Consider the following 23,553-nt stretch of genomic DNA (forward strand, 5'->3'; position numbering starts at 1 on the left):
AATCATGAAGACTACACATGCTCTAGGGGATTGCTAATGACGACAACCGAAGAGCTGGATTTTTCTCCTCATTACAGTACTGATACATGCAGAAAGTTTTGAAGCAGCAAGCAACTCCTACCAATTTTCTTCCACAAGAGGAGATGCCCTGAGTGGCGTGGAAGCAAGTTGACGAACTTGCACTTTGGCACCCTTATTTGCTTCAAGTCTTAACCTAAAGCAGATGTATAATTTCTTTTTAGTTCTGAATGAGCAAATAGCCCCAAAGGTGTGCGTGGAAACCCTAGTGGAATCACTTGTACTTCCTGAGCATGTCGTCTATTTAGTTCTCTGCTACCCAGATTCTTTTTGTCATCCTTCAGTTCCTATCTGCCATGGTCTAAGAAGCTAACAAATAAAACATCTGAAGCTTGATGATTATACAATCTATTATTATATTTATATTTATATTTTATTTTATTTTATTTTATTTTGTATTATATATTATACATTCTGGTAAATAGCAACCTTCCCTACCCCATTTTTGAACCTCAACGTATTGCAGGGGGAAGAAGAAGCAACTGCTGGGCCCCCTCTGTATGCTTGTCCTTAGTTGCTATTAGATGCATTTGATTTTTGCACCTTCACACTACTGTGAGTCACTCATAGCTTTGTGTTCACCCTGCTCTACACACCTGCCTCCTTCCTTCCGAGAGCTAACATCTAACTTTAATGCATTGATATATCCTGTTAATGCAGTGGAAATCATGGTGTATTTTTGCCAGATATTTCATTCAAGGGCATATTGCAGACGGCTTGACATATATTGATGATTGAGGAAAAGGGAAGGGAGAAAAGAGTACTAGTTAGCCCTAAATTTCTTATCAGAATTTGATAACTACTTTGATGATGCAATGTTCGATCCAGAAAGTAATCCGAGGGAAAACGGCAGTGCTTGCTAGTGGTTGCCATGGTTACATCCAGTCCTTAGCAGAAGAGGAACAAGTGTGAATTCTTCTTTCAGATAGTGTGCAGCACCACTTATCCAAATAACCTAGAGCACATTAAAAACATATTTAGATAATCAGAAGTTGATATAATCAAGGGCTTGGGTCAATTTACATTGGAATGAAAATGTCACAGTGTTAATAGTAATGATGTAATGAGCTGGCATAGAGTTGGAATTTCAAATAGCCAAGTATGGGTGTCTGGGGGTGGTGGCAAGGAAGGACATATTGCAGGGAGGGGGGCAGACACACAGGATAAAACGTGTGATGACATCATATGTGATGGCACAAACACCAAGACCTATATGCATGCATCAGACATTGGTGTGCAAGTAGGTCATGGCATTTATGAGACGCTGTTACCAAGGTTTACTGTTGACACCACTGTAGCCATAGCTCTTATAATTTCTCTTACCTTAAAACATTTGGAGATCAGGGTCTGAGGACTGCTGCAGTTTGCTGTCCCAAGCAGCTGCTATGAAGTAGGTGGCAGATCCTGGGACGGCTGTCTCACATTCTTGATTGCTTTATGGTTGTATCTCCTGCCCCCATGTTTCTGTTCCAACTAACCACTGGAATATGTTGCAAGTATAATCAGACCTCCCATGGTAGACTCAAGATCTTTAAAAAGACAAATAAAGCAGTGGATTATACAGAATGTTGTTAGCAATTGAGTTCTATCATCCTTGGCTTTGATTTACAAGCCTAAAGTCAAAATTTCATAAATTTGAGAGAAACTTGAAATATATCCCAAGCAGCAGGACAGAGTGAAAGACGTTGCTCTTTCTGTAGTACTAGTTATCACGTTGGCCTCTTATGCCACAGCATGTGGTAGCAAAATATCTACCTGGGAGGGCATTTATGGGAAGCAGCAACAAGTCCTTTTGCTCCCCAGCTGTTACGTTGAAGATTGTCAGAATATATGTTCTCTGTTGCATGCTTTGAAAGAGGATAATTTTCTTACTCCTTGATATAACCCAGTAAACCAAATACTGAGACCTATGGAAAAGAAGCAGAAATCAGTGAAATTGTGCATGAGTCTTTTACAATGTATTTAGAACAGAGAAAAGCAGGGAAATAAAATAAAGAAAATATGGGATAGTCTATTAAAGACAAGAAGAGAAACCAAAAGTATTATCCAGATTAAATATGGGAAAACTATTTTAAACTAAGGGTCAAGTTGGCTTGAAACAAGAATATCTTATGCATGCCATCAGTGGCTGGGGTTACCCACTGTGGGCAAGTAGCTCCCAACATGCTTTCCTAATGCCACACAAGCTGTTCATTCATTCAGGCTCGTTCTCTTTCACACAAATAGACATATGCAGAAAATGCCTCGGGAATTATATAATACCTTCTTTAGATCTAATAGAGACTTTTTTAAAGCCTAAGCTGCTAATAGTGGTCATGTTAGCATGTGATTTTTCAAGGATTCAGCTGGATTCAGTAAATAAAGGTTAGACTTTCCCCTCCTGCGCAGCAACTCTTCCTGAAGAAAATGTCCCCTGTGCTGCAGTTATACTCTAAAATGGAAGTATTCCCAATAGAGACAGCTTTGGGCCTGTATTTGTCATGTGGAAGAGAGGTTTCCTCCAACATAAATGGAGTACAATGAGTTTCTTCTGCATGTCATACAAAGGTATCAACTTGACAGTTTCCTTGGGGATAGACAACAGTAAAACCAGCTTCCTGTGGAAGAGAATGCTTCTGGTATACACATATATTGCCATCTTTATAATTGTCATTCTGTGGGACAACGAATCAGGGGGCACCCTTTAGTTGCAAGTGGATTAGGCCCAGGTTTTTGCTGCTGAGCAGCAAACTATTCCTTCCATAGGGTCATCTCTGTGTAGCTGACCATTGTATCTTTATTTGTGTGTTGGCCTTAGAAAAGGAGTTCATTGGCACTGCTAGTTTTCCAAGTTCAGATCGCTGGCAAAAAGATAAAAATTAGTGAAGTGATGCACTACTTAAATATTACAAACCTAACACTGACTTTCCTCTTTGAAAAGGAGTCTCCTTTACCTACCATTCTGTTCTCCAATAGCATTCTTGTGTCTTTTCACCTTGTTATCAGATTATCATCTTCCCAGCATTTTTTTACAGGCATGTGATCAAAGGAAAATAAGGGTAAAGTTGCTCTGACTGCGTGTGCAAAACTTAAGTGGAACAATTCAAGGAGAGCAGCAGAGGGTTACAACTGAGTACACAAATGAGATTTGAGCATACCTGGGGGTCTAATTCACTTGGTAGAAAGGCACTTTGATATGATCTGAAATTACACCTGGAAAGCATAAAAAGCAGTGTTAAGGAAACATCTGCAAAGCATTGTCAAAGCAGTTTTTCATGGCTTTCCACTCTGGTCCAGCCCCAGGAGTGTGTAATGTTTAAAATGCCATTGCATTTATAATTCTAATATGAGTCACATAGCCATCGGGCCCCTGGCGCTCTCAAACTGAGTTTGCAATATAATTTGCCTTAACACTTTGAACGCGCTGAGCTGGAGTGATCAGTGGAATTGGCTAGTAAATTTTGGGCCAAAAAGCCATTCATCAGAGGCAATTTTGCAATATATCTATACATCTTGGTGTTCTGCTTTGTGAGTAGATTGCTCTGGGTTATGACATGTGTATTAAATTCCATTTTATCTCTCTGGCAAAGGCTTTCTAGTTTACTTTGGTCATATCATTTAAAAATGCTATTTATTTAATTTCAGAAAATTCAAATTAGCTCCATCAGGATAGAAGCATCTTTTCCCAAGGGTGTAAAAATGACGTGCAAGGGTAAGTCAACCTTAGAAGCAAGTACAGCTGCTCTATAGGCATTTCCAGAAAGGGGAGTTTCATCACTGCTGTTCTGCTGGCCCTTTGGAGGTTACAGTGGCTCTCTAACCACTGCTACACCATTGGGCCTTTCTTTTCTTCCAAAAGAGCATTTACCTTAGAAAAGATTCTTTTGTTTTGCTGGAAGAGTAAGATACCTGTAGATATAAGGATTGGTATCAGGATTGGTGACATTACAAGAGGCAAATTGCTCTCTTTTTCAATTTGAAGTTTAATTTAATGTAGTATATATGTATATCTAAAATAAGAATACAGTACAACAAATATACCAGGTACTCTTTGAAAAGCTATAATTTCTTGCTGGTCTGTGTTGAGTTCACATTCATTGTTAAATCTGTAAAGGGGAGGCAGTTCACATAAAATTTGAGAAAAAGGAAATTGAAACTAAGGTGACCTGGTTCCTCAGATAAAGTACTGAAATTTATTTATTTATTCGTGTCAGAAGCATCACAATTAAAATAAGGCATACTGTAAAACATAGAATTTAAAATATAAAATATATAAAAGTTAAACAGATCTTGCCCAGAAACTGGCAACATTAATTGTGTTCTGTCGCGCTGTCATGAGGTCCTCAAATGTGCATTGGTCAGGGCACAAAGGACAAGTGTACATATGTATTGTTGTCTGCATCTGAAGTATTGAAATGATCTTCATCAGCTTATACAAATTTGAGGCCATTAAAAAGTGACCCTCAAATAGCATACGGTAACCACCTGTTTTTAAAAAGGCTTGAATTTAGAATTTAATTATACTAAGTAGCCAGGATTTGTGAGATGTTTTATATATACCGTATAGCTATTTTTTCACCAGAACATTTATCTGGAGATTTCATCTCACTGCATTATAGTTAATACTATCTCGCAAGTAATTTGTGCAACTTTTCAATATATATATTTCCTCTTTCCACACAATTGTATATCAGTACAATGTCTGTGATGCAAGAACTGTGGAAAACATTTTGAATTGGAACCTTTTCAGATTTTAAACAACCAATTTCAAGTTTAAAATGCCCTTTTTGTTTGCAAAACAGCTGTTTTATTTATTCTGGTAGTGCTTCAAGCTAGCAGCAGCTCTGCTGAAACAGTTCCAAAAATAGTCAAAGTAGTCCATTTCAAACTTGAAACAGGGTATTTCAAACTCCAAGCAGTGTGTTTTGAACTTGAGAAAGTTCAACTTTGAAAAACCTTGCACACCCACGTGAGACAGTATGTGTAATGGTCAGGCAATACGGACAATACTTACCACTTTTTCAGATGTCAGAAAATCAGGTGAGGTCATTAATATTCTGGAGAATGAAAGAACCTAAAAAGCAAACATCAAAACTATCATGCTAGGCTGAAGTGGCTAGACATAAAATAATTTATTCACTTGGGAAAAAGAAATGAAATACATATGAGCTGTAATTGAACATAAGCTGAATATGACTCATCAGTGTTTCATGGCAGCCACAAAAAGCAAGTGCAGTTGTAAGTTGTATCAAGAGAAGTATAATTTCCTAATCATCTGAATAGCTTCACTTTATTCTGGGTTAATCAGACACCAACCCAAGTACTATGTCCTGTTCTTGCCACCACATGTTAAACGGAGCTTATTAAAAATGAAATGAGACAAAAGAGGGCAATAGGGACTGGAAACTAAGTCATATGAAAACAGTTTGAAAGAGGTGGGTGTACTTTGTTTTAACAAGAAAAAGACTGTTTCAAGAGATGGTGAGATACCTTTCACTCAATGTGTTCAAGCAAAAGTGGGAAGCTATTTATTTATTTATTTATTTGTCATATTTGTATAGCTGCCCATCTCACACAGTGACTCTGGGCAGCATACATAATAAAACGAAATATATAAAAGTAAAATACATAAAAACCAATAAAACCACAAATTAAATTAAAAATAAAAACAAAGTGAAAAAGAAAATGGCGGCCAGCATACAGAGAGTTCATTGGTTAACAATCACATAACCATCCAACAGCCTCCATCTACCGTGGGATCCCCAAGCTCATTGAAAAAAACATGTTTTGAGTGCCTTCTGGAAGGCCAACAGGGTTGGGGCTAGCTTCACCTCAGAGGGAATGAAGTTTCACAGGGTGGGGGCTACAGCAGAAAAGGCTTTCCTCCTAGGACTCGGCAGATGTAATTCCCTAGCTGACAGGACCTGCAACCTGCCTCTCTTGCCAGACCTGATGGGACAGGTAGATGTCACTGGGAAGAGGCAGTCCCTCAACCTGGTCCCATGCCATGTAGGGCTTTAAAGGTCAAAACCAGCAGCTTGAATTGAACCCAGAAGCAAACTTGTAACCCATATAGCTTGCAAAGCAGAGGTGTGACGTGCAGTTCTTGAAGCACACATAACTGCGCCATCACTTTTTGCACCAGTTGAAACTTCCAGATACTCTTCAAGCCCCATGTATAGTGCATCACAGTAGTCCATCTGGGAGGTGACTAGTGCATAAACGACTGTGAATAGAGCCTCCCAATCTAGGAATGGGTGCAACTGGTGCACAACATGAAGCTGTGCAAAAGCCCTTCTGGGCACAACTGCTACCTGCTCTTTGAGAAGGAGTCATGAGTCCAGAAGAACCCCCAAATTGCGCACTGGGTCTGTTTGGGGTAGTGCAACCCCATCCAGGATCAAAGATGGTAAATTCCCAGGTACAGAAGGCCCCAGAACAACATTGTATGTCAATGTAATTTTTTTTTGTTCTTTCCATTGAACTCAATAACCCAAAATACAATTGGGATTATATTAAATTATTGGGATTATATTTAACTCATTAATGTTATTTCTTTGAATGAAAAATATAAACCCATCTGATTATTTCAGATAGTGAACTGTGGGCTCCCCTCCATATGAGGGTCTGAGCAATTGCTCTTACTGTTGTTCTCCCCACTTCTGGCCTTGCAGGACTGGGGTGTTTGCAGGAATAATGACTGCTTGAGTTTTGGAAAGAATATTGCTGTGCTTATATGAAAGCCGCAGATTAGATAAGATGCGTTAGTTTGAACAAATTCCATATTGATGCAAGATGCTGCCAGTAGTGGGAAAAGAAGGTGCAGCTATGCAACCATGGAGGAGATTGCCATTTGCAAAATCAGTCAGGGTGGAGAAGGAGGGAGAAATTTCTCTATTAACAAAAAATGTGGGTTTTTTCATACTCCTTTCCGATTTTTAAATAAAGTTTCATCTCTGTAAGCACAATTATAGTAATGAAATACTTTGGCAAGATGCAGAAGGAAAGGAACAGATTTGAATGTACATGATTTCATAAGTATTATAGAAGACCCCCTTAAAATATAAAGAGGTTCATATTAGTGGATAACACTGGGTATTTCCACAGTAGATCTCAAATACTGCTGAGGCGTGTTTTTTGTAAGTCCTAGGATTAAAGCAGAAGTTCCACCTTGCTAGAATAAGTTACTCTGTTGTGCAAGAATTACACAGTATTCCCCTAGACTCTCTGTTTACTCACTACTAAACCTTGTTCAACCATTTTTTTTCTAAGAGAAAATATGTAATTAAGAAATCGCTGTTGCTGATTTCTTTCCATGAGGATGTCTTTGAATACAGCCCCCTCTGATGTAACAACAACAACAACAACAACAAGGCAAAAGACCAATTCAGTGATTATTAATTGCAGGTCTCTTAGCTGCAATCAGTAAAAAGCGGTAAGAAAGGATAAATTCTGCAGTCTCCTTGTCATTGACTAGACAGAATGATCTGGAATTATGCTGCCCCTTCCCCTCCCCAGTATAAATTTAGTCTAAAATTCTACAAAAGAACCACTCAGAAACCACTGCACTTTTAATAGAATTAAAGTCCTGCTTAAAATGAATGAATGTTTGGCCCAAAGTGTTTTGCTGCTTGAAGTACAATACCTGTTGCCTCCCACATTCCCCACCCCTTCAATCAACGTGCATCGGGCAGTCAAGTTATTTGAGCATGTGAGATAAGAGAACTTACAAACATCTCTCTTCTTTCCTGACAGTAAAAATGCAATAAAATAAATGGAATAATAAACAAATGGCTGTTTTTTATCACCAGAAATCAGCTGCTTCAGAAACAGGAATGCAATTCTGCATTGAAAAATACCTTTGATATTTCATTGGGAAACTAAGATAGTGTTAACTATGAGTCTCTGTGGCTTTATAATGCTTCATGAAGTCCTAAATGCAAAATGGTTCTATGCAGCACTGACTGCAAGGGCTGCTATTAGGCAACCAGTTTGTTCATTTGTAGAACTTGGTGGTTGATCAAAATATATTTATCTTTTTCTTTTTTTTCCCTTTTTGTGCTCCATAAATGTCACAGTGACAGTTTGTGCTTGCTTATTGGATGTGCCCTTTATTTGCAATCCAAAATAGCTTCAATGTGCTAATGTTGACCTGATTTTAAGAGCAGCATCCACAGGATGTGTATTGCTAGGTTCTAGTTTTTATACAAAAAAGTGGTTTTGGCTTTGGTTCCTAGTGAAGAGATGTATCATTTATTGTCTACACTTACCTAGAAACAATGAGCTTTGCTTGTAAAAAGCCAGTCCAGAATCCAGTGAGATTCAAAGTGTTTCTTTCCTGATGATTCTTCACTCATTTTATTGATGCCAGTGATTTGGGGGACCATTAAGTGTTTGTACCTCATTATGTTCTCTTTTCTGGAGACTCTCTGAGCACTGTGTAACTTTTCACGGTATTATCAAACCTCCCAGAAGACTGCCTTGAACAATGTGCAACAGCTGTAGTAGAGGGACGTTTGGTGATTGAGTGACAAGATGACACCCTTTATGTATATTAAACAACCTGGAAAAGATCTCAGCTTAGCATCTGCTTCCAATTAGAGAGAGTGAATGGTCAGGCTCAGTGTATGAAAAAGCTTTATTGGAAAAAGTAAACATAAATTATATGTAAATAGTTTCACTCAACATGGTGTCCATTAATTGCTGGTTCTTTTAATGTCCCTTAGATTCAGAGCAATGTCAGCTTGAGGGGGAAAGTCGAGGTAAAGCAGAAACAAAATTGCTGCCACCTTAGCCTGGGACTCCGACTGAAGGTCTAAAGTTCATGGGACTGTATTTCAGATAAAAAGATAAAGGTTGGACACCTGGAAACTACTGGAAAACATCTGTGTAGTTTTCTTGGATACAGTTTGGAAGAGGTTGGCCATTGCCTTCTTCTGTAATGTGTTTTCAGTTCCTCAGTCTGGCCTACAGCTCTGGTATTTCCTGGTGGTCTCTTATCCAAATAATAACCAGCTACGACCCTACCTCACTTTATCAGATCAGACAAGGTTGACTACATGCTGCAATCTCTCTGGGTATGTTTAAAACATACCTCTTAATAATAAAGAGATCTGTAATGCTGCAGGAACTAGAAGACCCTTCATGTCAAAAAGTGAGAACATGTGCCGATAGTTGGAGAAACTTTGACAGAAATAATATACTTTAAGCCTATGCTTACTTACCCTCATTTGCTCAAATTCGTATTTTGCTGCTCTCTCTCTCTGCTTTCTCAGTTCCAGTGCTTTGGATTGTAAACATCTTGGGGCAAGGATTTTTCTTTCACTCACCTTTCTTAAAAGCTTCCATTACTCTGTAAAGTATCGTGCACGTACACACCCTCCAACCTTTGGTCCTGAGAGCGTAGAAACAAAAGCCAGCCAGACATCATGAGCTTGGCAGTCGTTCCTGGTGTCCTGAACATACAGCTGAGGCAGCGCACCCTAATGCCATGAAAGGCAGGGTTTTCATCTGTGCATGCTGACTTCATCTGATGACTTATTGTCTAGCTGCAGGCTTCCCATCCCTTTTGCCTGTGTGATTTCTGTGAGCTACCAGTTAAAAAGTTGACTTCAAAAACAAAACACTCTAGTGTAAAGAAAACATGCAGACAGAGAATTATAACTATTAATGCTGAAGTTCTAAGTTGGTGTTCGGACGTTTGTTCTCTGACCTCATTATCTTCTCATGCCATAATATTTTAGTGGTCACCTCTATTCAGTTTTTGATTTTCAGCTGGGCAGATACTTTTAATGACATTATGTAAAACAGTTATAGTTTTGGAGACACTGAGTCTCTGATACGGGAATGGTGAGTAGTCACCTTCTAGGGGAATATATGAGATAAGTATTTTAGCAGGACGTATCTGAATTGACATACCACCCAGAGTCCCCCATATGAGGGAGATGGGCGGTGATAAAAGTATGATAAATAAATAAATACTGTATATGAGCATTGCAAGATCACAGAAATGACTGGTGGTTCCTTTGCATTCTTGGTGGCATGTCCCTCTTTTAGATTTTTTCAGTGGGCCTAAGGTTTGTAAGTATGGAATTAGGAGAGTGTATATACACAACCAGTACACTGAGCGTAATGTCTGAGAATCAGTTCCATCTTTTGTGCCATCAGAAGTGAAACAGGTGGATAAAGGACCACAATACTTTCAGTGTGGTGTTCCAGTTATGGATGTCCACCTGAAGAAGCCTCAGCTAGCACAATAGTTGTTTGGTGAGCAGTAAAAATCTGGTAATCTAAAGTGGTTGGGGTGAGTTGGTATAGTGCTGGTGCTGGATATGTATTGTAATCATACAGAGCTCAAAAGCTTCCATGTAGCTGGTCACATTTACAAATATTTCTTGTGTTTTGGTAATTGATTACTTTAAGGACACAAGATCTACTGAGTTATATTCCAGCATTCTGTTTTCAATACTGGCTAATTGGTTGCCTCACAAGTAAAACACGAAGATGCTAACCCAGACTTTGTTCTTCTTCCAGCCTCTGATACTTTGGATTATGGATTATGTTGTTTATGAACAACCCATCTAATTATTATAGTTAGTAGTTAATAATCCCTCTTTGTATTTTGCAATCTTAAGAATGAAATGGATCTTGTTCCTTTAAGTGCAGTGTGTCAATTGAAACTGTTTGGTTGTGGACTCATTTTACTTAAGTAAATTCCATTCCACTCCTACCTGAGGATTATTCTAGAATGAAAGTTATGGTCTCCTCTTGTTTTAAAATTAATTTTCAAATCAGATGTTCATATTCTTCCAGGGTCTACCAGACCCAAAAGTTCTAAAGATGTAGCTCAGGGTGTTTTTTCTTTCTTTTTTTGGGATTAGTAGCAAATTGCTAAAGTAGATTGCACATCACTTGGGCATGAAAGATGAAGAGTTTTCCTGGAGAACAAATTACTATACAAAATAGGTGATTGCCATTCATAGGTAATTGAAATATGTAAAACCTGAGTGCATCCTGCCAAACTGCTTAGGCAAGGTTTGTCTGTCAGCACTAGCTTGGCAGCTAGTAATATTCATAGTTCTCACTCCCTGTAGCAACCACCCCCAAGTGGCTCTTAAGTGCTTGGTAAATGCCAGTCAATTAAGCCTCAAGTTCCTCTGGAAAGAAAGGGGGTGAGGGAAGATTCAAGGTTCTTATCTGGGGTGCTTTTGGGTGGTTTCTCTAGTTGACAGCTGTCAAGCACAATCTGCTCTTGAGAAAATCTTGCAAATCATTTGAGGTTGTTTTACCCCATGGCAATGAGAGGCAAAATTATCTTTTTGCTGTTGTTTAAATCTTTCAGGAAGTGTCTGTAATGATGAAATTAAAGGACTACCTGCATTGTAATAAATTGATCTTATTCTAATATTATTCAATGCCTCAGTGGATTTCATAGTAACCACCATAACACAGTAACCTATAGCTGCTTCAGGAAAAAAAAAAGATGTACAGGCTTGAACAGGTCTTTACTGGGTGTCTGTACTACAAATACAGAGAGGTTCACTACTGACATTTAGGGAGGTATCAGATGAGACATAATCCATATTGCCTTTTGGAGGAAAAAAGTGCTCTTGCATATCCAGATAAACAATTATAGTTGGCTGCTTCGCTATTTACCCAAATTTCTTGAAGCCCATTTGGATGAGTGATTTGGCAGATTGCCATCACAACACAATTCCAAAACATCTGGAACACCACTTGAACACCATCGGCATTGACAAATCACCATCAGTCAATTTCAAAAGGCAGCTTTCATTGGAACAGCTTACATCCTGCGATGACACCTTTAATATTATTAAACAACAACATCTGCCTGTCCCAGGTCCTTGGGAAGTAGGTGGACAAAAATGCCAAATCCAGTCTAAACATCTGGCTGACTGTGCAATCTACCATAATAATAGAATAAATATTATCTTCATGGCTGTGTTTAATGGTGGGAAGGCTTGCATGTAAATGCTCTGTAAAAGTAGGAGAACTCTAGCCATGTTCTTCAGTAAGTAACTTACATTTACATTTTTTGGGGCAGTTAACACAACATGCATATTCAGTTACTGTCTTACAGACTGTTTTTCCTAGGTATTGTGCTACATGATGCTGGTAGTTCCATCTGTCATCATATATCCATAATGCTCAGCCTGAAGGAAGATAAACTCAGTGCTCCTTAAGGAATTGTAGAAACTTGTTTTCATGATAATCAGGAGCTTGCTGTTAACAGTCAGGCCACAACAAGGAAATGATTTGGGAAGTGCCAGTCAAGAGTCAGTGTCAGGTTTTGTGTAAGGCGGTCTGCATTATCCTGTTGTTAGAGTGAGTTGCTAGAGATAAACAGGTGAGATGAAAACACAAGCAGAGTTTGGCATAGAGGCATGTGCTTCTTGCCCATTCAGTGACAGAGGGATCTCTGGATTCCTGCCCTTTCCCCACTGTGCCCCCAGGTGATGTTGTCCTTGTTTTTTTTGGCTGGTAATGGGTGGGTGGGGCTGGCTTGACATGGACTGTTGACACTTTCCTTCAAATGAGAAGTCAAAGACAGAAAATTTCACTTACAAAATCAAATCACAGTCTTGCAATTTCTGGCTCAGTTGACTAGTTTACTTAATGATTCATTATTTCCTCTCTGCATCAACAGGTGGTTTCACTATTTTGTAATCTGCAAAAGTTAAAAAAAATAGAGAAGTCCCAAGTTTGCAGGATAGGAAGGAGAGAAATGCTTCAAACATCTTGGTTTGCTAAATGTACTCTTGACCACTTCATATTGGGATTTTGCCTGCATTTGCTCAGATGGGAAGCATTTGGATGACAGCTGTCAGAACAATAAATAACAACTGTTGAGAAAAGAACTTAAGCATCTGTTGTTTTAGTAGCAGCTACGTAATTTGACTTCTCGCTTCCTATAGATTCTACCCATTTCTTCTGATTTGTTGCTGATAGGTTTCTGTGCAACTAGTTTCAAGGGTCTCAGAGAGAAACACTTGAGAAAAGACTGTTGGCTGTCAATTCTAGTGACTCAACAACTACAGGAGTTTTCCTGACTGAAACACTTGAGTAGGACTCATTTGTTCAAAGCAATGCCTTTGCACAATTCTGGCTGCTCCACGGGTATGTGCAAGGAGAAGGAGCAGATGAGCCCAGAAAAATGGATTCATTCCCTTTTCACTCCTGTCCTTAGAATTTCTGCAGTTGACTGTGTTAGAGGAAAGCAAATTGGAGTATATGGAGGAAAAAAGTCTCTTAGTTACGTCACTTTGATTGGTTTACTTCTGTGCATGGCTCCTGAACAGGACTGTAAAAACACATTATTCTAATTGGTGAGCAGAGCCTACATTCATACCTTTGTGCACTTTGGGGTTCATTATGCAAAATATCCCACCATTCATCTACTGCCTTTCTCTTCTCATTTCCATAGCTCCTCTTGGCTGTGCCTGTCCAGAGGTAGCCCTGTAAGGTGGCTTTTAGTCTTAAAGTTGAGCAGATCCCAACTCTTCCACATCCATATGCCAGCTGTGTCTGTCAAATACTCTTCTACTAGATGTTCTGGTTCTCCTTTTGCCAGACAAAATATTGTTTCAGCCAATAGGGCAAAGCATTTCAGGATTCCTTGTTATTCATTCCTTTCCCATCTCCCCAAATATAAATAAATAGCTGGTTGCCCTCTCCCATCTCATTCCCATTTCCAGTGAGCAAGACAAAATCCTAGATCATAGAAACAGGGAATTTTGGAACAAGGACAGAACAGTTTGTTAATATGCAAAATTGCAAATATTCCTTTGCCTCACTCCCACCATTCATGCAGTAAGAATCACCTTTAGAGTCAGGCAATTCATTTTTCCAGCTGAGCCATCAGAGTTATTTTTAGGATAGTTTAAATTGTATTTGGTTTGTCAGCTTTGGCAAAGGCTGTTGCAAAAATAAACTGGGTTTACAATTAAAAAAGAAAAAACAAATACCTGGCTGTATTTAATGAACAGGCTAAATAAAACCAGAGATCTCAGCTAAACCTGTGATTCTATCCATACCCCCCTTTTACTTCATTAGACATATTCTCAAGGTCACCACCTTCTTGTATTCTCCTTGAGTGAAACTCAAAGAGGTAAGAAATACGTTGTTGTTTTTTTGGCCTGACCCTGCAAAAAAACTTTTGAACAAAGACCCAGATTTTGTTAATGATGTTTCAAGAGTTTTGTGAATTATTGTTCAAGCCAGCATGATTCAAAGTCAAAGGTTTTCACATTGGCATAATAATTGCTGCAAATGGAAGTTAGTTTTGTTTTGTTGAAGCAGGACCAGGGCTGAATGTAAAGTAGCAGTTTAAGCAATTGGAGGGCTTTGAAGGAAGTGGATGGAAAATGAAGGGAGGTCTATAATGGAAGCATATAGTTCTCGTATCTACAGCTAATGAGTTTTGCAGTTTGGGGGTTTTGAAAGAGCCAGCATTCTCCCCCATGGTGGATTATGTTTCTTTTGGCATCATGTGAGCCTTTAGATATGCCAGGAAGGAGGAATAAAATTAGATCTGTAGTCATTAGTTGGGGGGCTGTTTCCAGACCAGTAGTCCTCCTCTTCTTGACTGTGGTCCTTATAAATTAGGACAGCTGACCATTGTTTCCATTGCAATTGGCACAAGGGTGTGGTTTCTATTGATTTGTGATGGTAATATTGCTAAAACAATCTCTGGCTCTCAACAGATGCTTTCATCTTAATAACAGAGATTCAAATCTTAGCAAAAATGCTCGAAGAATCATTTTGAATTGGTTAAGTGATTTAAATGTTGTATATTTAATTATTCTACCTACACAGTTTTGATAGTATCAATCTGCCCTTTGAATCCAATGGATCTTCTTAAAATCCAAGCTGGAAATAAATATATGGTTGATTACTAAAAGACACCAGTTTAATCTCTTCAAAATACTGATTTACAAACTCTGGCTACTTTGAATGTTAACTTGATGTTTTTAGCATCAAATATATTTGGCTATTGGTAGCCCTGAAGGAGAAATCGGAAGAAACATTAACTTAAAATACTTAAATGAAATATTAATCTTCTAGTAAATAGTTAAAGGGATCCAATGCATTAGAATAATTTCTTTTTCAAAACTGCATTTAATATATAAAATCACCTCCAGAAGATTGCATGTTGAGAACATTAAGTCTTATGTAAAAATAAGGTAGGTTTGACATACCACAGTTTCTCGAATCTGGTAATCTTTATTTGCAAATCATGACAATTTAATGGTTTTAAAAGGGTTAAATCCCTCCCCAATATCTCACTCCAAATCTTTTCTATCAATATTGCATAACATCTAAGAAGAATAAAGTGAAGTTTCCTTAGATTCTTTAGTGCGTAACATCTATTTGAACTCTCAAATACTAAATAAATTTTAAATTGATTAAAGAGTGAAAAAGCTGGTGTGTAATCCTATGCAAAGTTTCCTGGGAGTAAGATTAAGACTAGGATTGACTTCTGAGTAGGTAGTGTATAAGGCTGTGCTACAAGCTACTATGCATTATTCATACTGCTTCCTAGCCCCGTTGGGACTGAAACTATTCTTTTTTGTGTGCGCAGTTTCCAGATGGGACCAATGATGCTAATAGCTGGCCAAGTAAAGCAAAGCAAATGATATATGGTAGAATTGATTTAAAGTTGATTGAATGTCAGGACACGGTTTTGTGATTTTTTGAAAGAGAAAGGAAGCCGCTAGGTGATTCCCCCCCCCTTTTTTTTTTAATCGTATGGCATAGCAGTTTGGTGTTCATGCTGCTTTTTTCTTGCTGGGAAACCCTTGTGAGGTCCAGCAGTCAGATGTGTAGACTATTTAGCCGTGACAAGTCACATTGCCCGGGGTGCACCACGAGGAGACTAGTCTACATTGCACCAAGTTGGGCTGAGAGAGAGAGTGACTGGCCCAAGGTCACCCAGCCAGCTTTCATGCCTAAGGTGGGACTAGAACTCACAGACTCCTGGTTTCTAGCCCAGAACCTTAACCACTAGACCACACTGGCTCTCATCTTTCCCCCTTTTAACAGGTCACTTGAGCCTTGCTTCCTGAAGCTGTTGTTGGTAAGCCATTCCCTATTTTCCATCACTTTAACCTGTGTCATTTCTTGGTGTTGTTCTTTGCTTCTTTCTCAGGTGAGAACTGACTCAATATGAGTGGCCTTGGGAACAATTCTACGGACCCGGGGAACCCAGATTCTCAGAAGAGGAAGGGGTCACCATGTGACACTCTGGTCCAGAGGTAAGTACAATTTTATGGGATTATTCTTCTAGGATGGAGGAGTTGTTCTGCTTTCTGGCACTCTTTTTCTGCACGAGCAGATGGGAGCAGATTTTATCCCTTCAGATAAGTTCACACATCCCACCAGTGTTTGGCTGTTTGTTTGTGGAAGATGGAACACAACTCTCCATCTGTTTGTCTTCTCTCTTGGGGAGCAACTGGTAATTTGTTACTGAAGCTGTTTTTACTTATTGATTGATTTGGGTTTGTAGCACACTTCACACTTTATGGTCGTTAATATTTCTCTTGTTTCAGAATCTGAAGTCCAGGTAAATTCAAAAGAAAAATAGATTGCATCTTCAAATTGTATGGATATCTGAAAGCTTCTAGGAGGGCATTGGCCATCTCCCTAAGTATTGTAATTTAAAAAAAACTAGGAGATGACGATTATTTTTCTATCATAAACTAGTAAAAGAAATATTTTGCTTCTCAGGTTTTAACTAGAAGACTGATGCTTAATCAGTTCATTTGTTGGAGAAGTCAGCTAAAAATCCCCTTATTGAGTGAATATCATATTTTCTTTTAAAATGTAGTTTGAGTATTTAAAAAACTCACAGGAAATTGGTACCAGTTCAGAACAGATCAGATCAGATCAGATGTACTGGACCATTTGAAAGTCTCCCTATTTGAATTTCTTAACATGGTGTAAGAGTTCCAGTAATGGCTCTGTTTGCAGTTTAGCTTTAAAACCTGATAATTCAGCTTTGTTCTGCCTGTTTTTTCAGCATTTTACTCAGGAATGGTACAAGATATTGCATTCTTCCTCTATGCCACCCCACTTTGCACTATCAATATTTCCAGAATATTTCATTACAGTTCTCTGATGAAAAAGTTGTTCCTCTGAATGAGAAATTGTGTGGAATGTAGTTTTGGGGAGCAACTGTGGTAGATGGCAACAGAAAATAGCAACTATTTTAAAGAAGTTGTGGCAAAGTAGCACTTGTTCCAAGAAGTGTTCCATAGAGTATGGCATTTATTTCTTTATTACATTTATATCCTGCTTTTTCTTCAGGAGCACAAGTCAGCATACACTGATACCTCCATTCATTTTATCACCATGACGACAGCCCTGTGAGATAGATTGGGCTGAATGAGAAATGAGTGGTGCAAAGTCACTCAGTGAGTTTCCATGGCTGATGGTGGAATATGTCACACCATACTGGTCCAGAAATCCTGAAAAAAATCCATGCTACTGGTGCTAACAGCAAATGGGGTACATTTTCCCCTTTCATATAGATATTCAGATCATGGCTTATGAGAGGGCCTCCCCTGCTAGATTTTCCCATTCCTGTGGTTTCTTTTTACATGACTAGAAGTTTGGTTTGGTTTGGTTTGGTTTGGTTTGGTTTGGTTTGGATTGGATTGGATTGGATTGGATTGGATTGGATTGGCTTTTTTTGAGCTGTGTAAAGGCTAAGGAAAAGGAGCTTACAGAATTCAATATAACTGTATTTACATGCCTCCTTTCTCTTCTGTTTGGTCATCCATCTGCTTCGATAGTTCAGAAACTCCTGACAATGGGAGCCAACTTCAGAGATCAAGCAAGTCATAGACCCATTTGCTTACTTATGTAATTTATATTCCATATCTTTAACATAAATTTTACATAGCAAAAGTAGCTAAACTGGAAGAAAGAGTTATTGTTAATATGCTAAACAAATACACACTGCAGTATTCCACTTAGATTAATAATAAAATCAATATTGCTGTCAGATGTAGATGCTAATACTGGTTGTATTTAAAAGTCTGGCAGAACAGAAATTATTTCTATCCCTTGCCAAAATAGAGGTTGCAAGTAGACCTTCTTTTAGTACTGAACACTTCTATGGCATTCCCAGGAGAGTCTGTTCTGCTAAAAGTATGGATAATGGATAGGAAAGTGTGTGCGGACTACACCAGCAAGCTGTCACAATTCAGGACAGGTTATGAGGAAAATACCTCCTCAGGCAAAACCCAAAAAATTAAGAATTATGCAAGAGTCCAAAGTCTACAGACATTAGTGTAAAAGGAACAAAAGCATGGGAGGAAGAAGAAAACCAGCTTATTAACAATTCCTACATCTGGTTACATACAGTAATTGTGATAATGAGTCAGTGCAGTAGCTTTTGATGGAGAGACTGGTAGAGCCAAGTTGGCCCCTGCCAAGCCAGTGAAGTATACTTTACTGCCTCATCTCTTTTTCAGATGGAACCAAGTAGAAGTTTGTTATTTCTTTAAAACATTTTTTCACCTGCTCTAATGGTGAAATGATTTCCACAGCAGCTTCTATGAGAACAGTGGGAAACAAATCTGTTGGCATTTCCTTGTTTTTTGCAAGGAGCAAGCCATTAAGTTACTATGGTAACAAATCACTCTGGCAGAGTCAGAAGGTCAAACTTAAGTATCCTTAGTTTTGGGGGTGAAAAGGCATGACCATATAAGGTAAAGCTTTTAATTGCCCTGGAGAGATATTTTGCCTAGGCTTGTTAGTTTCGGTTTCCTTTCTACACAGCCTTCCTCCCAGTCCTCTCTGAGCGCGTGTGAATGCACAAGCATGAAAATATGTTTTTGTGCTTTCTGTAAATACATTTATTTTTGTAGAAATGCCTGGTGTGTATTTTTTCTGATCTCTCGGGCCAAAAGCTTTCCAGCACTCTGCCACAAAATCTATAGTTGCCCATAGGAATAATGTGTAAATAACAACACAGAAGGAGAATGGAGTGTAGAATTGGGAGTCTGAATGCATTTTGTAAATTTTTAATGAAGATCAAAAAGGAGGAGGAAGGAACAAAACTACATTGCTTATTTAAAAAGCAAAGTCTTGCAGCATCTGACAGACTAATATATTTATTATGGTATAAACTTTCATTTAGTTCATTAGTTGGCAGGATTACATTATATCATATTTTATATAAAGTGTCTGTTGCTTTTTTGATCATTTTCAATTTGTGGGCTTTTTTTGTAGCTCTTCATGTTAATCATGTAATTATATACTTATTTTCATTATATTGTAACATGGTAAAATACTGTCAGACATTCCAGATTCAGTGGTACAGTATAAATGTAATGATGCAGAAATACATACATACATACATACATACATACATACATACATACATAAAATTAGTGAAATGCACTTGTGACAATTCTGTGAAGCAAAGTAACAACAGCCACAGCAATGAAGTGGCAGTCCAGCCACCCTAACACTGGTAAGTTAATTAATAGCTATAGTGAATAGAAAACAGCTATTGGTAATCAAATTTAAATAGATAGTATCAAATTCTTGATTGATTCTTCTAGTTCAACAGTTCCCTATCCCTACTGTAGTCTTCCTTTGCAATTCTACTGATAAATGACAAGTTTCAGATCAGAAGCAGCATCCCTTGGAAGTCAAAAGTTTCTCTCACTTGGTTCTGGATACTGCTATTTGTGATATTAGATTTGTGTCTGTTGATTCTGTTGTACAAAAACTACTCTGTAGATGGAATTTAGCAGGATAATATGTAAGTAGCTTTGGAAGATTAGCAAATGACTCTATCTCCTTCATTGGAGAAATATTCAGGTTTAAGAAATGCCTGATGTAAATCCTTAAGTTGTAACTCCCAGTGGCTGTATGAACTGCAGATAATGGATTATGTGATATATCCTGAATGGATACTAGATATTAAACAGATTTGGCTACTTAAATTGAATCCATTGATATCCTTCAAGCAATAAAGTAATAATGCAGATCTCTGGTGTCAATTAGTACTTGGCAAAAGCTTATGAGTTTTAACTGACCTTCCTTACTGATGCTAATGCCAATCTTTTATGCAGGTCTCTTTCTTCTCCCATCCCATCCCAACCTTCCAAGAAATAAATAGATGGACAGACAGACACCATCTAGAATCCCTCTCCATTTGTAACAAATATGTTTTGATTTTGTGTTTGAAGACAATGTGGGGGCAAACTACTTTAAGCCCAATCTTGTTCAGTCCCTTTCCAAGTAAGGCTCTTAACTGATTGAGCCCCGACTTTCATTTAATTTATCATCCCCAACACTACATAGTAGAATGGGTAAAAGTTAACCCTTAGTTAACAAATGTGTTCCTCCTCCTTCACTTTCTTCACAGTACATCTTCTAAGATGGCTCCTGCTGTTCTGTTTGCATGCATCATCTAAAGGAGAGTACTCTCTTCATTAAACTGTTCTTTTACTCACTTGCATATCCATGCCAGTTCATTTCACTGAAGCACTTAATTAATTTGTATGATTAATTGGCAGAGATTTTTAACAGTTTGTCAGACCTAATTTCAGTCTGCTAATATACCATTTTCTTCTGTGCTGGAGTCTATATGTTTATTTGTTACTGATGGTGGTAGCTGACTGAAACTGTATTCTTATAAGGCATTTTTGTAAAAGTAAGTTTTCTTGTTTTTCCATCACTTACAGCTTATAATTTCCATAGCAACAGTGGCAATGAGTTGTTAATTAACTGTCTTAATGAATTCACATATGTTGCTTTACTGGTTCCCTGTCCCCACCTTACTTAATTTCACCTGAACAAAAATATCCATAAGACCCTAAGTAATATTTCCCATTTCTTCCACAACCTTTATCTTTTTCAGATTAAAAAATATATAATTTTAAAGCATATTTGCACTAGTGTTTATCCACAGAATTTTTCACTAGAGGATGGGAAAAAATATATTCTTGTACCTGTTCTGTTAAAAAATGTTATGGCTTTCAACAGGTTATCTGGGTCATCCATGGTCTTCAAAGAACAGCATGAAAAAAGAAGCAAAAGGTTATTGAACTAGTAGAGCATTGTTAAAGCAGGAGACCGAGAGCGGGGAGAATACCCATAGTATTGTTGGGTCTCCATTTCTGGGAATGAATGAGGTTTTAGTTCTGGAAAAATACACCTTAGAAAGAAGAATTACATTATTGCCATCAATGACAATGGCCCGGTCTAGTAGGGTCAAGCATAATATTCTAGGAACCACACAGCCCTCCCAAATAATGGAGACACTAATTGAAAGAGGTGGGAGATAGGTTCTGTTTTCCCAGCTGTAAAGGTATTACAGTTGGAGTGTTGCAAAAATAGGAGTCTGACCAATAACAGAAGTCTTGGGGAAGGGCTTGTTAAGCAGCTTGTTAAGCAGCTTACAACTGTCCATTACTGCATTTTTTAAAAGTTTGGGGGAAAAAACATGTTGCAAACTGTAGAATTGGCTTTTTGCAGATAAATTATGCTTACTTGCTTTTCCTTTGCATGATTTCATTATTTGTCTCAGTTTCGCTTATGAAGTGATTGCTGTTGCAAGGAGATTTATTGTCTTTCTTAATTCATTTTTGTCTTTTAGTTTATTAACTCAGTTTGTTGGCATGCTGCCATCACAATTTATCCCCAGTAGCAACTTACCAATTGCTTTTTGCCCTCACTGAACTCCTTTTAATGCAATAAGTTGGGGATTTTCCTGCCTTAATGGTAGAATGGACATTTCACATATGTGCAAGAAGGAAAGAATTAGAAGCACAGATCAAAAGAAAAATACATACATACCTATCACACTATTCCCTTTCAGAATAAGTAAAGAACAGAAATAAAATAAGAATTGCAAGCAAAAGAAATTAAAGACATGATATACAGTTAGATGAAAGAAAAGGAAACAACTCAACCCAGTTTTAAATCAACAGTAGTCATTATACCTGTCCCTATCTTTCTATCCTTCCTTAGTTCTACTATATCCATTCTCCATACATTGCCTTTTCTGCTTTAAGCTTCTCACCTCTCTTTTTGAGGTTCTCATCAACTCCATCCTATCATGACCTTCTCTGCCTTCCCCTTCCTCTTAAACCATATAGTCTTCCTCCATATATTTCTTTGATTAAGAGAAACTAATCTTTGATATTTCTGAGGAAGCAACCTCAAGAGCTGACCTAAGCATTACCACTGATTGTTAATCACAAAAATACCAGATGTCATAATAGTTAATGTATTAAAAATATTTGGTAACATGATACAAGCAATAACAAATGTGAAAATATACAGGTAGTCCTCAGTTAACAATGGCAATTGGGACCGGAATTGCTGTTGCTAAGAGATGCAGTCATAAAGCACAATGTCAGGTGTCTGTGCCACTTAGCAACAGCAGTTCTGGCAGTCCTGGTTGCTGCTGTTAACTGAGGACCACATAGGTTGATAAGTGAGAACTTCATATGATCGCGACGTCTGATTTCCTGAAGGATTCCCCATTGACTTTGCTTGTGGGAAGCTGGCAGGGAAAAAAATCACAATTGAAAAACACAATCATGTGACCATGGCTCACTGTGATGTTGTAATTGTGAGCCGGGCGCCGACTACCCAGATCATGATCACATGACTGTAGGGACACTGCGATGGCTGGAACTCCAAGGATCAGTCATAAGTACCACTTGTTCAGCACTGTTGCAAGTTTGAAGGGTTGCTGAACAAATGGATATGAACCAAGGACTACCTGTACATGATCTCTGATGCAGAGAGATTATCTGTTAATAAGAAAATCTACATATTTATGACATTTTCTATAATGAGTATTGAAAATACTATGTGGGGAGTCAGGATCAGGACAATATAAAGCAGGTTAACTAGCCAGCCTCCCTTTGAGGACATTGACTTGTGCCAAAGTTGGGTAATTTCTTCAATCTGATACTCTCTAGAACTGTTGGACTACAAGTCTCATATTCCTAGTAGAGTGGCAGTGATGACAAGGAATTATGAGAATTGCAGTCTGACATACCTGGAGAGCATCATTGTTGGAAGGGTGTTATAAAATTGTGTATTATATATTTTCATTAACTGATATATATTTGTAACAGTGGGAAAACTGAGTATAAAAAAACTGGTCATACTAGTATGGTGTGATAGTTCAGCTTTTGCTGGCATGTGTAAAGAACAAAGTAACATTTATTTGTGTATTTAAGATACCTATATGGCCACCCATCTTATGTACCATAACTCTGGGTGGCTCACACCAACAACAATATGAACATTAAAAAGAATAAAAAAGAACTTCCAAAAACCACACCCTGGCACCCTAAAACAACACTTCTCAATATATAACAATCACATTTGCTGGGCTCCAGCCTCACACTAACCCAATGCTTGGTAGAAAAGCCACCTTTAAAAACCTTATGGACCTGGCACAGCAGGCAGATGCCTTCAGGGAGAGGTGATCCCGCA

General features: G+C 38.2%; 1 protein-coding gene across 6 annotated transcripts in view; it reads left to right on the top strand.

The window, feature by feature from the left end:
• The window catches only part of NCOA1 (nuclear receptor coactivator 1), a 295,660-nt gene that overhangs the window by 173,190 nt on the left and 98,917 nt on the right, over positions 1-23,553 (top strand). For all 6 annotated transcript variants that reach the window (XM_063300632.1, XM_063300594.1, XM_063300586.1 and 3 more), the window contains one exon: positions 16,226-16,331. In XM_063300632.1, the coding sequence (XP_063156702.1) occupies positions 16,243-16,331 (89 nt within the window). In that variant the 5' untranslated portion in view covers positions 16,226-16,242. The remainder of the gene's footprint in view (positions 1-16,225; positions 16,332-23,553) is intronic.

Source organism: Candoia aspera, chromosome 1 (assembly GCF_035149785.1).
Source record: "Candoia aspera isolate rCanAsp1 chromosome 1, rCanAsp1.hap2, whole genome shotgun sequence".
Taxonomy (NCBI): domain Eukaryota; kingdom Metazoa; phylum Chordata; class Lepidosauria; order Squamata; family Boidae; genus Candoia; species Candoia aspera.